Source organism: Castor canadensis, chromosome 3 (assembly GCF_047511655.1).
Source record: "Castor canadensis chromosome 3, mCasCan1.hap1v2, whole genome shotgun sequence".
Taxonomy (NCBI): domain Eukaryota; kingdom Metazoa; phylum Chordata; class Mammalia; order Rodentia; family Castoridae; genus Castor; species Castor canadensis.
Genome location: NC_133388.1, coordinates 199,394,125 through 199,410,928, shown reverse-complemented (window position 1 = coordinate 199,410,928; position 16,804 = coordinate 199,394,125). Strand labels below are relative to the sequence as shown.

The 16,804-nt window shown below is 56.3% G+C and overlaps 1 protein-coding gene across 7 annotated transcripts; it reads left to right on the top strand.

Annotated features, from left to right (window-relative positions):
- The first annotated feature begins 4,229 nt into the window (after positions 1 to 4,229).
- Tonsl (tonsoku like, DNA repair protein) lies at positions 4,230 to 16,686 on the top strand. Of its 7 annotated transcripts, none has more exons than XM_020170979.2 (26): positions 4,236 to 4,321; positions 4,407 to 4,502; positions 4,618 to 4,760; positions 5,165 to 5,348; positions 5,608 to 5,737; positions 6,050 to 6,221; positions 6,307 to 6,421; positions 7,027 to 7,172; positions 7,253 to 7,405; positions 7,666 to 7,791; positions 7,958 to 8,138; positions 9,440 to 9,522; positions 9,615 to 9,704; positions 10,164 to 10,236; positions 10,332 to 10,495; positions 10,579 to 10,702; positions 10,833 to 11,608; positions 11,713 to 11,789; positions 12,177 to 12,327; positions 12,410 to 12,488; positions 13,146 to 13,447; positions 13,654 to 13,825; positions 14,550 to 14,725; positions 15,121 to 15,194; positions 15,600 to 15,733; positions 16,446 to 16,686. In XM_020170979.2, exons 1-26 carry the CDS (start codon positions 4,297 to 4,299, stop codon positions 16,628 to 16,630), a joined length of 4,131 nt encoding a protein of 1,376 aa, XP_020026568.2. In that variant the 5' UTR covers positions 4,236 to 4,296; the 3' UTR covers positions 16,631 to 16,686. The 7 variants fall into 7 exon arrangements, with proteins under 7 accessions (XP_073925562.1, XP_020026568.2, XP_020026569.2 ...); XM_020170980.2 differs by having other exon boundaries at positions 12,174 to 12,327; positions 14,595 to 14,725; XM_020170978.2 differs by having other exon boundaries at positions 12,174 to 12,327.
- The last annotated feature ends 118 nt before the right edge of the window (positions 16,687 to 16,804 follow it).

Genomic DNA, 16,804 nt, shown 5'->3' with positions numbered 1-16,804 from the left:
TTAGTGAGAAAGAATCCATTCACTCTACTCAGCCTTGAGGGCTTAGTGTTCTCCGTGTACAAAGGAGGCAGCCACTGGTTGTGAGAGCCTGGCTAGGTGAGGTCTGCAAGGGCGAACTGCCCCACATGACTGCTCACTCTTTGGGGAGCTGCAGCCAGGGCAGGGTGGGTTTGTACTTGAAGGAGGTAGGCCCTCTCCAGCCTTGACTTGGTCCTTCTCAGATTCTCTGAGTGGTAGCTGTGAGCAGGTCCAGTGTTTGAGCCTCACACAGTGGGAAACAGCCCTGCCTAGAGGTGCTGGATCCTGGTCCTTTCTTCCCCTGGGTCCCTCGGAGCTACTGTGAAGGCTAGGACTTTTCCCCTCAATCCTTGCTTAGGAGATGGGGATATTCTGTGATAGCTTTTTGTTGCTTTAAATACCAAAGAACCGGTTTCTTCTGCCCTAGCCAGGTCTCCACATGCCTCAGAGCAGCCCCACCACTCCCTGCAGGCTACCTGTGCCTGGCACCCCACGACCCCCTCCCCCACTGCTCTATGTTCCTCTGAGCTGAGGGGCAGTGTAGCCCTGGTTGGTGGGGGCAGAGCATAGGTCCACTGACTCCTGAGACTCTTCCCACCCCTAAACCTCAGGAAGGCAGGGGCTGAGAAATGGAGAGAAGAGGCTGTGGCACAGGGAGAGTTCAAGCTCCACTTGTATTCCTGAGCATGGTCAGGCACAGAGCCTGGTGTGGCCCCTTGAATCATTTCTCCCTTCCAGCCTGGTCCTCCTGCCCCCTCATAGGCTGTAAGTTTCTCAGAGCTATTTCTGAGACTCCTGTGTGGGTTCCTGTGTAGAGCTGGCAGGGAGTTCCCTCCTGTAAAAAAAAAACCTGGCCAGGAGAGTTAGAAAGGCCCATCCTTGGTCCCAGAACACCCATGGTAGCAGTGGCCTCTGACTCAGGTACAGGCCCCCGACTTCCCTTGCCCTCAGGGGTAGCCCTTCCCTATACCCCGGTGGGCCCAAAAGATCTCTGGAGGAAGAAGCCACACACACACACACACACACACACACACACACACACACTCCAGGAGCCCATCTGGATTTCAGGGTGGTGTGTGGGGGTCAGGGCAGGATGAGTTTGGGTACATGTGAGAGACTGATTCAGCAGAGGGGGGCCAGCAGGTTTTCTGGGGTGGGACAGGTGAGAAGCTTCTTTCTCATTGGCACAAACAGGGGGTCTTGGGGTGTGTTGTGTGGAGGTATTAGAGCTGTTTGTGCAGGTGTGTGTGGCTGCGGGGATTGGGAAACCATAAGGAGGACTGAGGCTCCACGGCTGGCTGAACCCTGCAGCCCTATCTCCTCAGTGCTGAAATCAGCAGCAGTGTGAGGTGAACTGAAGGGGGTCAGCCCAAGGCACATATGGGGATGAGAGTAGTGCCCTCCTTAGGGGTATGGTGTGTCTGGGGGTACTAAGGAGAACTTGGCATTCTAATGCCATCCCCAGCATGGCCCCTGCCTTATTTATGGTTGTCACATGCAGCAGCAGCCTTGCAGCCCAGGGGAACCTGACACCCAAGAAGACTAGCATGTCTGACATGCTGGGGACTGGCGCTATAAACTCTTGCAGCATTGCCACTGTGGGCCCTTCATTACTGGGGGCACCACATCTACTGGCTTATCTCTAGAATCTTGTATCATCTTGCTGTCCTGACCTGGTCCTTTAACTGAGGATGGGCAGGGGATGTTCAGCTTTGGCAGATGTGGGGGAGGGTACGGGCCAAACCAGGCCTCTTGCCTCCCTCCACCTGTCTCACCCCCACTCCCTGCGAGCACCACATCCCTCAGTTTGCCTAACATGAGACATTTACAAAAATAATAAAAATAATTTTTTAAAGAGCAGAATAAGAAGTGTTTTTATGGCTGTTGGAAATGACTTACATGTCATTTTTGTGGTTTGCGTTTTCTTTAATATTTTCTGTATGTAACTGTAGTTAAAAAAAAAATGTTACAAACCATGTTTTGTCTGTGTTTCTTTACCAGAAAAGACAGTCTGGTGGGTGGACTTCCTGGGCTCTGCTAGCCTCCCCTGCTGTCTGCAGCCTGTGGCCAGTCCCATCCCAGGCCTCCAGCCCTGTGTAACACTTCCTGGCATGTCAGTGGGGAAACAGGCATAGAAAGGTTAGACTGCCTCTGAAGGAGAATTGGACTCCCAGGAAACACTTACCTATGAACCCTGGGGCTGGGGAAAAGGCAGATTATGGTCTTCCCAGCAGTTCTGGGGGAACTTTCCCTGTCTTCAGTCTGTTGACCTGAGCCAGCCTCTAATTCTGCATCTTGTTTCCCACCCCACCCCTCCATCACTGTGCCTCTCACATACCTCACTAACTTGCCCTCCAAGTAACTCATTTGATTTCAGAGCAGTGCTTTAGATGGGGAAGGGTTTGGCTGTGCATGGCCTACAAGTTTTGTCCAACACCCCAGGCCCAGCTGAAAGCCTGATAGAGCAACTTATCCTCCAAAAGGAGGGCTACCTGCATCTGATTTCCTTTTCTCCTCACACAGCTCTGCAGGATTAGGATTGCCCCACCCCTGCAGCATTGGAGGCAGCAAGGTCTAAACCTGCCCAGTCCCAACCAACACCAGGAGGCCAGTACTGCCTTCTGCCTGTCTCTGGTGGCTCTTCCTAGACACATCTACCCTTCACATCACTCTCCCCCACATACTTGCTGTCTGTCCACTGGTTGGGAGGTTTTTTTTACCCCATTGACTGTTTTGATTAAAATAGAAAAAAAAAAAAAAAACATGGTAGAAGTGTGAGCCCTGAGTTCAAGCCCTGGTACTGCCCCCCAAAAACAAAAAAAGAAAAAAAATCTTCCCCCACCCCCTTTTTTTTTGTGGTCTGGGACTTGAACTCAGAGCCTTCACTTTGAGTCACTCCACCAGTCCTTTTTTTGTGATGGGTTTTTTCAAGATAGGGTTTCGTGAACTATTTGCTGGGGCTGGCTTCCAACTGTAATCCTGATCTCTGCCTCCTAAGGCTTCCCACTCCTTCTTGGGCTTTGTTAGACTCTGCACCCATGCTTCTCTGAGAGGACACAGCCAGGTGACCAGTGCTGGGCTTGCCTGCCTCAAGACATGGCAGGCATTTGGTCCCTCAAGATGACAGGGTGCCCCAAGTAACAGGATTCCAGACATGCCTCTGACCCTCTGTCAGTGAGAAGTCTCCCAGCCTAGACTCTAACTCCCTCTTACCTCCCAACACAAAGTAGTTTTGCAGTTTTCATGTGCCTTTACTGCATCTTCCAGGAATGACACCTCCATCAAGAAAAACAGTATTTCGCTCTGTTCATTTTGGAAAACACATTCCTCTATCTCCTTCCTCTAACAGGCCTGGGGCTTGAGTTCCCACATGTGACTGGACATATACCAGTGGACCTAACCAACCCTAGCTCCATGTGTGTACTCTGCATATGGGCTGAAAAGCAATTAAGTTCTCATGCCTGATTGTTCCAGTATATTTGGTTACAAATCACTTTTATTTCTTCTTCTATTAGGACGTCATGTCACTTTTTTTTGGGGGGGGGTATCAGTATTTAAACACAGGGCCTCACATTTATTTATTTATTTATTTAGGCACTGGAGTTTGAACTCAAGGTGTCACACTTGCTAGGCAGGCGCTCTTACCACATGAGCCACTCCACCATCCCCCTCCCGGTTTTTTTTGGTGGAGTTCGAACTCAGGGCATCGTGCTTCCAAAGTAGGGCTCCGTCACTCCGCCAGCCCTCAAGTGGCCTTTTTAAAGTTCCAATTGTAAGTAGGTATTGTGTGTTTTAATTTCAGACGGAAGTGGGGGCAGCATTACAGAAAACCTGTAATAAAAGGACTGGTGAATCCATCGGTGTTCAAACCAGCGGCCGTTCAACGGCAGCAGCCCAGGGACCCCAACCCAAAGGGACCAAAGGCAGGGCCAGCCCGTCGCCCCAGGCCCTGTCCTCAGGGCCTGCCTGTCCTTCCGCGCCCTGCAAGGAAGAACCCCCGGGCGGCGGCGGGAGTAGAGGCTCTGCTCGCACTTTGTGGGACCGCGCATGGGGTCGCGCATGGGGTCGCGCATGGGGCCGCGCATGGGGCCGCCGAACTACTGCTCCCAGGATGACGCAAGAAGGCTGACTACAGCTCCCACGACGCTGTACACGCGGGCCCTGGCGCGGGAGGGGCAGGATTACGCATGCGCAATAGGGTTGGCCGGGCCCTTGTACTGGGCGGGGGGGTGGGCGGGGCAACTGCGCAACGCGGGAAGTCCTAGCGGTGGTCTGAGCATGAACCTGGAGCGCGACCTCCGCCGTGAGTGCCTCGGGGCGCGGGTACCCAGGGCACGGGGCGGAGAGTAGGGCTCGGTTTAGCCCCTGGTTCTCCTTCCTCTCGGCAGAGCTGAGTAAGGCCAAGGCCAGAGCCCAGAGATGCGGGCAGCTGCGCGAGGAGGCGGCCCTCTGCCACCAGCTGGGGGAGCTGCTGGCTGGCCATGGTGAGCAGGCGAGCAGGCGAGCAGGCGGGCGGGTGGGGACGAGACCTTCCCGAGGCTGCTGCAACACCCGCTGCCCGCCTGCCCCGGTGACTGCGCGCCGTGCCCTTCCTGGTAGGCCGTTTCCCAGAAGCCCTGGAGGAGCACCAGCAGGAGCTCCAGCTGCTGGAGAGTGCCCTGGACCCCCTGGGCTGCGCCGTGGCCCACCGCAAGATCGGAGAGCGGCTGGCGGAGATGGAGGACTATTCTGCAGCCCTGCAGGTGCGGACCGTCGCGGCGGCCTCCTGACTGAGGCTAGAGGTCCAGTCTTCACCCGAGCCTCAGGCGAGAGGGACCCCGCGGCAGCATCACTTTCAGGGCCCGCCAGCGGCTTGGTCCGGGCGGGGCGGGGCGGGGCGGGGGTGGGTGTTGGGGCACGAATGCGTTTGTGACAGCAGAAACTATTAAGAAGCTATAACTTGAACTCTGCTGATGGGGGCGAGTGGCGACACCTCAGACAGGTCTTACTGTCACCACAGATAGCCTTTCGCACAATGCAATGTGGGCAGCTCTGCAGTGCTTTAGGAGAGCAGAGGCCGCTCCTGAACAAAAGTAGCTACCCCTGGGGTCAGGACTTGTGGGTTTGCTTAGACAGGATCAGCTCAGAGGCATTTCCTCCACATTAGCACCAACACCACTATCTGGAGCTGGCTAGTTCCCTGTCCAATCACACGGAGCTGCAGAGAGCCTGGGCCACCATTGGCCGCACCCACCTGGACATCTATGACCACTGCCAGTCAAGGGATGCCCTGTTGCAGGCACAGACTGCCTTTGAGAAGAGCTTGGCTATTGTGGATGAGAAACTGGAGGGTCAGTGCCCTTACCCTTGTCTCTCCCCACTTTCTGCCTTTCTGGGCCCACCTTCTGCAAGGTTCCTGTGTGAGGGGTTGTAGGGCCTATGTTGCCCACCACCTTGAATCCAGTAAGAATCTGCTGTTTGTGCCCATCACACTGTGTCTTCAGCAGACCCCTTGCTCCCACAGTGAGAGGTAGGGGGAAAGATAGAGGAGCAGCTGGAAGCCCAATGTCCAGAGAAAGAAGTTGAGTGTCTGGAGTGGGCATCTTCCAGGGACGCTGGCCCAGCGAGAGCTCAGCGAGATGAGGACCCGACTCTATCTCAACCTGGGCCTCACCTTTGAGAGCTTGGAACAGATGGCTCTGTGCAACGACTACTTCAAGAAGAGCATCTTTCTTGCTGAGTGAGACCCCATCCCTACCCCAGGAGAGACAAAGTGGCCCCCAGAATCCTCCTGGGAGGGCAGCCTGGCTGGGCTGTTGATTTTCTGTGAACAGAGAAGCCCCTCACATCTGTATGGCAGTCTGGGGAGGAGCAGGCTTGGGCCTGGGACCACAGCATGGGGATATTGGGGTCTGTGTGGCACCAATAGATGAAACTGGCTGAATGTCCTCTATATCTCAGTTGCATCTTAGCACTTCAGTGCCCTCGGTCCACTGTTCCAAAGCCAGAATGTTCTGGGCTCTCTGAGCACCTGTTACCCCAACCCCCACAGGCAGAACCACCTGTATGAAGACCTGTTCCGAGCCCGCTACAACCTGGGTGCCATCTACTGGCGCAAAGGGCAGCACTCTCAGGCCATGCGCTGCCTGGAGGGGGCCCGGGAGTGTGCACGAGCCATGAAGATGCAGTTCATGGAGAGCGAGTGCTGTGTGGTGGTCTCCCAGGTACTACTCTCACCTGTTCTGGGCTCAGCCCCGGGTGGATTTGGGCCTTGGGGAGTCCGCAGGCCTCACCTTCTTCTGCTCCTAGGTCCTCCAAGACCTGGGAGACTTTCCAGCTGCCAAACGAGCCCTGAAGAAGGCCTACAGGCTGGGCTCCCAGAAGCCTACACAGAGGGCAACCATCTGCCAAAGTCTCAAGTATGGTGAGGTTCTATGGGAGCCTGGGCCTGAATCCCCCAGGAAGAGGGAGGGCTCTTTTCTGCTCCCCAAAAAGAAGAGGCTCAAGCTCAGGTACTGGGGAGTGGCGACATCAGTAGAGCTGTCTTCCAGTAAGCATAGGTCCCTGTTGGGAGGAGACTTCACTTTTGTCTAAGTCTGTAGCTCAGCATGTCTAGGGCACTGGCAGGTAGGCAGGAGACTCCTGGGCCACTGCTCACAAGGTAGCATCTTCATTGGTAAGCTGGAGATAGCATTCATTCTCCGACCTAATGGGGTGGGAACACATGTGGCCCATACACCGATACAATGATGCTCAGTGGTGGTTAGCAGTGATCAACCTTGCCTGCAGGCCAGGCACCATTCCAGACTGTTAAGCATACTTGTTCTTCTAGCCTGTGAGGGCTCCACATGGTAGATTCTTCTACCACCACCACCACCCGCTTTACCAATGGGCAGGTGGAGGCATGGAGAGGCCTCACTTTCCTCTGTTCCCAGGCTCTCCCACCTAAAGGAATACCCCTGGCAGGTGGTGGCCTGGGGTCAGGGTCCAATACGGAGCTGCCTCCTGTCACAAGACTCTTTGTGGTAGTGTTGGCAGTGGTCCGGCTACAGCAGAGACTGGAAGAAACTGAGGGCAATGACCTTAAGAGTGCGATGGCCATCTGTGAGCAGTTGGGAGACCTGTTCTCAAAGGCTGGTGACTTTCCCAGGGCTGCTGAGGCTTACCAGAAACAAGTGGGTGACTCCTCAATGAGTGGGAGGAAGGGGCTGGCAAGGTGCAGAGCAGACTAGGCCTCACGGTGCCCACTCCTCAGCTGCACTTTGCTGAGCAGCTAAACAGACCGGATGTCGAACTGGCTGTCATCCATGTGTCCCTGGCTGCCACACTAGGAGACATGAAGGACTACCACCAGGCTGTCCACCACTATGAAGAGGAACTGAGGCTACGCAAGGGCAATGCCCTGGAGGTGACATGCCCCTGTCTCCTCTGTGAGAGTAGTCTCTGTTTTGGGCCCTCTGTTCCTCCAGGATTGGGTGTGGATGGGTGCCCCCATTTGACAGGCACTTTTTTCCCACACACTGTTGACCTCCATCAGTTTGAAGACAGGGCACAGAGCCAAGGCAGATCTTCCTATTTTATGTGGATAGCTAGAGGAAGCCAGCCTATGGCTATAGCCAGCTGGATGTGATGGGCAGCGGCCACCAGCCTCGTCCTTCTCTGCTTCAGGAGGCCAAGACCTGGTTTAACATCGCACTGTCCCGTGAGGAGGCTGGCGATGCATATGAGCTGTTGGCACAGTGCTTCCAGAAGGCTTTTAGCTGTGCCAAGCAGGCCCAGCGGCCCCTGCTACAGGTACAAGAGCTCATCCCACCTACACAGGGTCCCTAACAAGCCCAGCTTACTTGCAGTCTACCTGCCCCCCTTGTTCCACATCCCCATCTCTCCCTGCATCACCTGCTCCCTCTAACCATGCTTGTCCCACCCTATCCCTGAATGGTATGTCCCCTCTGCTCTTCAGAGGCAGATTTTGCAGCACCTCCACACTGTACAGCTAAGGCTGCAGCCCCAAGAGGCCCCTGGCACTGAAACCAGACTACAGGAACTTAGTCTGGCCAAAGATGAAGATGAGGAGGAAGAGGAAGAAGAGGCTGAGGCCAGTGAGGCCCTAGAGGCCAGTGATCTTGAGCTCTCAGAGAGTGGTAAGAGCCGTATGCTGCATTGGCTGCTGTGTTGGCTGCTGTGCTGGCAGCATCTGCCCCTTCCCTCTTGGTCCTGCTCTGAACTGGGCCCTGGACTGGCCTAGTGAGGACTAGAGCTGTGCCCCACGGAGCCTGCTCAGAACTCATAGTGGGGAAACAGCTATAGGCAGCAAGGCAACAAGTTCTTCTGTGGAAGAGGACAGAGGAGGCTGGCAGCCTATAGAGAACCTGGGCCAGAATGTGATAGGCTCTCAGAGGCTAAGTGGGAGTCAGCCACGGGAGATGGTTCCCTTAGAATCAGGTGTCCCACATCTAGAGGAAGTGAGATATATGTCATGGATGGCCTTGCTCCCCATGCTTCCAGCATGTTCCTGGAACTCTGAATGCCAGCATGATCAGCTGCTATGCGTGTGAGGGGTCAACTAGAGCAGAGCTCGGATCAAGCAGACTTGGCTGTGGGAGCAGAGTGGAAGGGATGGGACTGAGAGTATGGTTGTTAGGAGGCTGTGGAGCTACAGGCTTGTTTCCAGCTGAGTGGTGGGTACAGAGGAACTATCTGTGAGACTTGGCAGTGGGAGGGAGGTATTTCTTGGAATGGCCTTGACTTCAGGTGTGAAAGGTGAGCAGCTATCATCCTGGCAGCAGACCCTTAGAGGAGGGGTCAAGTTTGATGTTGCTGGTGTGGAGGTGGTGAGGGAAGAAAGGACCAAGATCTGCAACTTCAGGAAACATCATTTGGCTTGTGGCCACAGCTAGAGAGGCTGGTGAGGAAGGGTGTAGAAAGGGCCAGGGGAAGTCAGGAGGAAGCAGAGGAACTGGTAAAGTGGGTCTGGCAAGAATCACCAGGGGCAGGGGAGGGACCTGGAAACCCAGGAGCACCCAAGGAAGCCGGGCCTAAGGGGTGACTTGGCCTAACAAGGGCACTTCCCAGGTGAGAGGACAGCAGAAGTCTGTGGTGAAGACTGCCCTACAGGGCAAGGTATGGGTACAGGGGGGGAAGGCTGGCACACAACAGGCAGTTGTACAGTTCTCTGAGGATGGGCCAAAAAGGTAAAGTGCATGTCCCCTTTGGGCAAAGGGATGGTGATAGAAATGAGTTGTTGGTAGGGTTGATGTTGGGCCAGGAGTCAGCTTTGGCCTCATCTGTCTGAGGAGCCCCAAGAGCCCACAAGCCCTAGACTTCCATCTTCCCACTTGTGGCTGCTGCTCTGCTCTGCTGGTCAGGAGAGCCTGAGTTGGGTAGAGGCTTCTGCCACTGGCTTCCCACAGGCTCAGGGTTGGTGGGCTTGGCTCTATTCCAGAGGATGACGCTGATGGCTTGTCCCAGCAACTAGGAGAGGATGAGGAGCTTCAGGGCTGCTTGGGCAGGCGGAAAGTGAACAAGGTGAGTACAGTGTACCCTCACCCCAACCCATACCCAACAACACCTCCTGTCCCTCACACCTCTGCCCCGAGCTGGGGCGTCTGTGCCCACAGTGGAACCGACGCAATGACATGGGAGAGACCCTGCTACATCGAGCCTGCATTGAAGGCCATCTGCACCGTGTCCAGGACCTTGTGAGGCAGGTGGGCTACCGTCCCTAGACAGGTCACTTGGCCCTGGCTCTCTCATGAAGGAACTGTGGGCCTGGGCAAGCTCTCCCTTGTCACTTGTGTGTAATACAAGACCTGAGGTACAAGACATATGTAGCATTTGTGCTGTGGCTAACTGGGCTGGACTGGCTAGGATGGTTATGGCCTTCAGGCTGAGGCCCTGGCTCCCTCCCTCCTGCCACAGGCCCTGCAGCCTGCAGTCTCTGTCCAGGGCAGCACACAGGCTGCAGGATCCACTATGGCTGCTCAGCCAGCCTGGGGAGCAGGGAGCATGGCTTCCATTGGTGAGCTCAAGGCCCAAGGAAGAGAGGGCCAGGCCAGACCAGGCCAAGGAATGGACATGTGGAGCCCATTGTGGGCTCTGAGACTGAGGGACTTGGTCCCAGGCTTCAGAGCACACAAGGCTAGGCACTTTCCTGTCCTTGGTCACAGGGCCACCCCCTGAATCCTCGGGACTATTGTGGCTGGACACCTCTGCATGAGGCCTGCAACTACGGGCATCTGGGTGAGCTGGGCTAGACTGGGCACACATGGTGAGCTTGTGGGTCTGGGGATCTGAACAAGTTACTGGGAGCTAGGCTGATTTCCCCTGGTTCACAGAAATCGTCCGCTTCCTTTTGGACCATGGGGCTGCAGTGGATGACCCTGGCGGCCAGGGGTGTGAAGGCATTACCCCACTTCATGATGCCCTCAACTGTGGCCACTTTGAGGTGGCTGAACTGCTCATTCAGAGAGGGGCATCTGTCACCCTCCGAACCAGGAAGGTTAGCCTGGGTGCAGTCATGGAGGGCATGGGGCTCTGGGAAGAGTGTCTGCTCTGTGTCCTGCTCATCTGGGTGCCACACAGGGCCACAGCCCTCTGCAGACACTGCAGCAGTGGGTGGAGCTGTACCACAGGGACCTGGACCTTGAGACACGACAGAAAGCAGCAGCCATGGAAAGGAGGCTGCAGGTGGCCTCCTCTGGCCCAGGTAAGTAGTGCCTCCTCTAACCTGAGAATGTTGCTCCTGGTTCCTGAACTTTGACTCTGAGGGACCCTTGAGCATAGGGGTTAGGGACGAGGTGCCAGTTCCATCTCATGACCGATTCCCTCTCCCACAGCCCTCCACAGCTCCTCTGACCTCCAGACCATCCCAAGTAACCATGTGTTTGACCCCGAGATCTCTCCTCCCTCAAGTCCCTGCCCAGAATTCTCCTCACATACCCGTAGACAGCCAGAGGTCCCTGTGGCTCCCGCCAGGGTGTCCCCAGAGCAGACTTCACCAGCTGTAATCAGGCCTCGAAGGAACAGACACAGGCCGGCGAGCAGCAGCAGCAGCTCTGAGGAGGAGGAAAGTGTGGGCACCCGGAGACCATTCCAGAAAAAGCTGAGGAGCTCTGGCCCAGTAGAGCAGGATGGGGCCCGGAAACCTGGCCTTACCAGCAGCAGGGGGGCAGCCACAGCCAGCACAGCCCGAGCTGCCTACCAGGCAGCCATCCGAAGTGTGGGCAGTGCCCAGAGCCGCCGCCTGGGGCCTGGTCTGCCTTGGGGCCCAGGTGAAGACCCTACCTCTCAGGCGGCACTCATTCCAGAGGAGGAATACCTGGCTGGGGATTGGCTGGAGTTGGATGTACCCACTACCCGCAGCCGCCCACCTCGCCTGACCCGCCCCCAGGGCACTGGGGACAGCAGCAGGCCTAGTGCTTCAGGATCAGATGATGAGCACCCCGTGAGACCCCGGGCCCAGGCTGAGCAGAGCCGCCTGACCTGCCTCGAGAGTTGGCGTGTACTGGACAAAGCAGGAGGTGGCAGCTTGGCTGTAGAGCCCCCAAGGAACACCAGTGTGCCCAGGGTCCTGGGGTCCAGTGGGGAAAACCCTACAGCAGGCCAGCCCTCGGTGGGTGCACAGGCCAGGAACAGGGCTGGCTTCTTAGTTTGGCGCAGGTGGGGATGGAGTCCTATCTTTCCTGATTACTCTTTCCTCCTGCCCCTACCTGCCAGGTTCTGGTTCAGCCCCCTCCTATCCGGGTTCGAGTTCGAGTTCAGGATAACCTCTTTCTCATCCCTGTCCCACACAGGTAAGGTGTCTGCCTGCCCTTTCCCAGCCTACCCACCATAAAGCTCTGTGCCAGGGCTATTGGTGGCGGCTGTGTTCCCAGTACCCTCGTGTATGCAGGGTAGGACATGTAATGAGAGTTCCTTTAGACTTGATGTTCCACCCCACCACCATCCCCGAGCCCCAGCGTGCCCTGCACAAGCCCAGACAGAGGTCCTTGGAGAGACCAGGGCAGGCCCTGCAGTGCTTAGGAATGACCGGAGGAGTAGGTGGTGTGCTGGGCTGCAGGGATAGGAAGCCAGCTGTCTGGAGGAGATGGGAAATCACCAGATCAGGGAGCTCTAGGCCAAAAGGGGGACAGCAAGACCCCAGGGCATTGCCCAAGCTGAACATGCCATTCCTACAGCAGTGACATCCACTCTGTGGCCTGGCTGGCTGAGCAGGCTGCCCAACGCTACTACCAGACTTGTGGGCTGCTGCCAAGGCTCACCCTACGGAAGGAGGGGGCTTTGTTGGCCCCACAGGACCCCATTCCTGATGTGCTGCAGAGCAATGATGAGGTGGGCAAAAGGACCAGGCCCAGGGATACTGGCCACCTATCACTGGGTGCCTCAAGGGCTGCTCACCAATAGTGCTTCTTAGGTGTTGGCTGAAGTAACCTCGTGGGACCTCCCTCCACTAACAGACCGCTACCGCAGGGCCTGCCAGAGCCTCGGACAAGGTGAAGGGGCCCTGGCTTTAGGTGAAGCCCTGGTACAGGGGCTGGGCATGCTGGCCCCACCCATCCTGTGCCATCCTCAGATCTGTAGGGCACTCCTCTGAGACTCAAACCTGCTGCACTCTGATGTGTGGGTGACAGATGGGGGCAGACAGCCTGAGATCACAGGCTGTCAGATCAGGATCTTGTTTGTTTGTTTGTTTGTTTGTTTGTGGTACTGGGGCTTGAACTCAAGGTCTCAAACTTGCTAGACAGGTGCTCTACCACTTGGGCCACTCTGCCAGCCCTTTTTTGTGTTCACTATTTTCAAAATAGGGTCTTGCAAATTATTTGCTCCCACGATCTTCCTGATCTTTGCTTCTTGGTAGCTAGGATTACAGGCATGAGCCACTGGCGCTCAGCTCAGAGTAGAATCCTATAAAGTAACCCAAGTCACAGAGGTCTGATGTGGGCTGGGAACTGCCAGGAACCTTGGGACATAGAGGTGAGCATGACTGAGGGAGGTCAGACTTGCCTTGTGCAGGTGCCAAGTGGCACTGAATCCCAGGACTGTGGGAGTGGGCTCAGCATGGCCTACTCCCAGACTTCTGGTTCCTCTGTAGCATTCAGCGGCTGAAGGTGTAGGCTCTGTTTCTGGTAGCCCCACATTTCCTTCTCCAGGGGAGCACCAACAGGTGCTGCAGGCCATGGAGCGCCAGGGCTCAGGCCCCTCGTTCAGTGCCTGCTCCCTCGCCTTGCGCCAGGCCCAACTCACACCCTTGCTACGGGCACTCAAATGCCACACAGTGCTCCGGGAGCTGCGCCTGGCTGGAAACCGGCTGGGTGATGAATGTGCTGCTGAGCTGCTGGCTGCCCTGGGCACCATGCCCAGCCTGATTGTCCTTGATCTCTCCTCCAATCACCTGAGCCAGGAAGGTCTGCGGCAACTTACTGGGGAGCCCCTGAGCCAGGCTGCCTTACAGGTAGGGACTCAGCGCCGACAGCCAGCAACTGCAAGGCATCTCTGCTCCCATTCAGCCATTCAATGGTCTGGTGAAACATGGACAGCTGGCCAGTGCCCAACTCTGTAGTTGGGCCTGTGCAACTCTGTAGGTGGGCCAGCACTTGGGGAAGGGAGGCTGGCCCCATGGGTATCTAGGAGCTCAGTGTTAGCTGATGTTTTCCACAGAACTTGGAGGAGCTGGACTTAAGCATGAACCCGCTGGGGGATGGCTGTGGCCAAGCCCTGGCCTCTCTCCTGCGGGCCTGCCCCTTGCTCAGCACCCTGCGCCTGCAGGCCTGCGGCTTTGGCCCCAGCTTCTTCCAGAACCACCGGGCAGTCCTGAGTAGCGCTTTCCAAGGTGAGCTAAACAGGGCACATGTATTCCCTGAGCCCAGGTGTTGAAGGAATCAGGGTCTTGAGCACAAGGGCCCTGGGATGTCAGGCTTGACTTCCTCCAGGAGGGGCCAGCTACTCAGAGCACAGGACAACATATGGGTGTGGGACCTGCCTAGGCTTTGAGGGGCAGCTGGTGTTTACCCAGCCTGGGACTTAACGGCAGGCAGTTTCTGCCCCGGAAGACCCCCTGTGCTTGTGGCCTGAACTTTCTGCTTGCTTGAAGCTGTTCCTCCATGAGGCCACCTGGATGCAGAGCCCCAGTCCCCAGACTGGGATGTAGCTTAGTGACAGAGTGTTTGCCTAGCATGTGTGAGGCCCTGGGTTCAATCCCCAGCACCAAAAAAGAAAAGGCAAAAATAAATAAAAAGCTAGGACTTGGGACCTCACAAGGGAGCCCAGCAGGGGGAGGGGCATGGGGTTGGTACCAACCATTGGAGAACTGACCTGACTGCCTAGTCCAGGGCCCCATCTCTAGCAGCTGGAAATGTAGCTGTATGTAGGGTGGGGAAAGCTAGGCTCAGGAGACTTGGGCAAAAAGCCTTTGCCTGTGACCTCAGCTTCCCCACATGATTTTAAGTATAAATTTCTCTAAAGGGATTTTGAGGCTTCTGGGCTCAGGAATTGGAGACAGAGGGCACAATTGGGGTAGTGGCCACATGGGCTAACAGGTTCTGGCCCTATAACAGATGCTGAGCGCCTGAAGACCCTGTCCTTGTCCTACAACACCCTAGGCGCCCCTGCCCTGGCCAGGTTCCTGAACAGCTTGCCTGCCGGTGCCCTCCTACACCTAGAGATTGGCTCTGTGGCAACCGGCAAGAGTGACTTGGGCCTTATGGAGCCTGTTGTCAGATATTTGACCAAGGTGCGAGGTGGGAGAGAGGCTGCCAAGCCAGAACATGAGGCCTCAGAAGCCAGATAAAGGTCCCACAGCTGAGGCACTGAGGAGCTGGGAGGGGCTCTGGAGAGAGGATTTGGGAAGAACAGCCACATGAGACCAGTAGGGTCCTGCCTCAGTACACCTGGGACTCGGGTGACCTCTCCATCCCAGACAGGTCCCAAGGGACACAGCAGTCCCCTCCCCCCATCCCCATGCTCTTTCTTGGGAGCATTCCAGATGGGTCTGGGTCCCTGTGATCTTTTGTGTGTTCCCTCCCAGTCTCCAAACTAAGGGCCTTCCTGGGTATGGGGCCTCTCCTGGGAAGGAGGAGGGCAGGTACCCACTGGGCATGGCCTTCTGGGGCCTGTGCTTGTGTCCAGGAAGGTTGTGTTCTGGCCCATCTGACGCTGTCTGCAAATTACCTGAGTGACGAGGCTGTGAGAGAACTGAGCAGGTAATGTCCCACCACTGCCACTATCCTTGGAGACCCTGATCTGAAGGCCTAGGACCCCAGCAGGAACTGGGTCAGGTGATGCTGGCTCCTTCCAGCTTCTGTTGTCTCCAGGGCTGGCCTCAGAGGCATGCTACTCTCCTGAATTACTTTCTTATCACACTGTAGCTCTTGAGAACTTTTCACTCTGGTATGTCCTTTCTTGTTTGCCCACACAAAGTCTCTTATGCCCCTGGAGCCTCATCTAGCCCTCAGGGGAGTGTCAGGTGATACCCATGCCTGGCCAGGCACACCCAGAGCTGGTCATTGCAGTCCTAGCCCCTGGCTGTGGGTTTGGGGCAGCCTTTTCAAATGATGGAGTAAGGACTCCCGCTGGAAACCTATCCTGTACTTTCCATGTTATCCCAGGTGTCTCCCTCTCTGCCCCTCACTCATCTCCCTGGACCTCTCTGCCAACCCTGAGATCAGCCGCACCACCCTAGAGGAGCTCCTGTCTACCCTCAAGGAGCGGTCTCAAGGCCTTAGCTTCCTTGGCCTGTCAGGTGAGGTCTGGGTGTGGGACCTAGGTTCCTCCTCCTAACAGGCTGTTACTGCCACAGACCAAGTAGTGAGAAACTGGGGCATGAAGGGAAAGGGGCATGAGCCAAGGGCAAGAGTTCCCTGGGGGGGTCTCTACCTCTGGCTGGTCACTCCAGCCTGACCCTAAGTAGAACATGGCAAGAAGTATCCTCTTCCCCAGGGGTTTCCTAGTTCTTATAAATGGGAAGAGGGAGCCCAGAGTCAAAAAGTGGTGAAAGGGACTGTCCCACTTCCTGGCAGGGCCTGCTCAGACACCATCCAACCTTGAGGTAGCTTGTTCTTTGACACCAGAGCAGCTCACCTGAGCTGTCTGGAAGATAAAGTCCAAGAGATATATTTGATGAACTGACTGACCAGTAGCCTGGCATGTCCAGTTGAGATCTGGGCAGGAGGATGGTGGACCCTGCCTGCCCTAGGTTCTTCCTGTTTCCTACAGATCAGGGTTTTGGCCTAAGGATCAAGCTCTGGCCCCCTCAGTGTCCTGAGATCTTAGGCCCACTGTATACAGATTTGCAAGTAGCCCTATTAAGTCTGTATTATGGGTGGACAGACCGAGGTGTAGGCTGTTGGGGTAGGTAGATGTGTGAGCCCCTCTTCCTCCTGCCTGACCCCCACATACTATACAGGAGCTCCTTCCTGCAGGTTAAATCTGCCCCCCTTCCCCCATCCCCGCAGGCTGCTCTATTCACGGCCCCCTGGGCCCAGGCCTCTGGGACGGGATCATCACGCAGCTGCGGGAGCTGCAGTTATGCAGCAGACACCTGTGCACTGAGGACCGCGACGTCCTATGCGGGCGGCCGCCGGTCCCTGGAGTGTGCACGCTGGACCGAGGGCCCAAGCTCTTCTTTCGGCGCCTCTGACCCTGGCCCCGCCCTCCCTGCCAAAGAATCCCTAATAAACAAGCTGCTGCCTCCAATACGTGGCTGCCTGGAAGGCGGGTGGGCGTGGAACGGGCTGGGGCATCACCGTGCGGGGTCCAAACAGTACAGGGTTGGGGGCGGTGCTCAAGCAGGAGAGTCGAAGGCTACATCTGA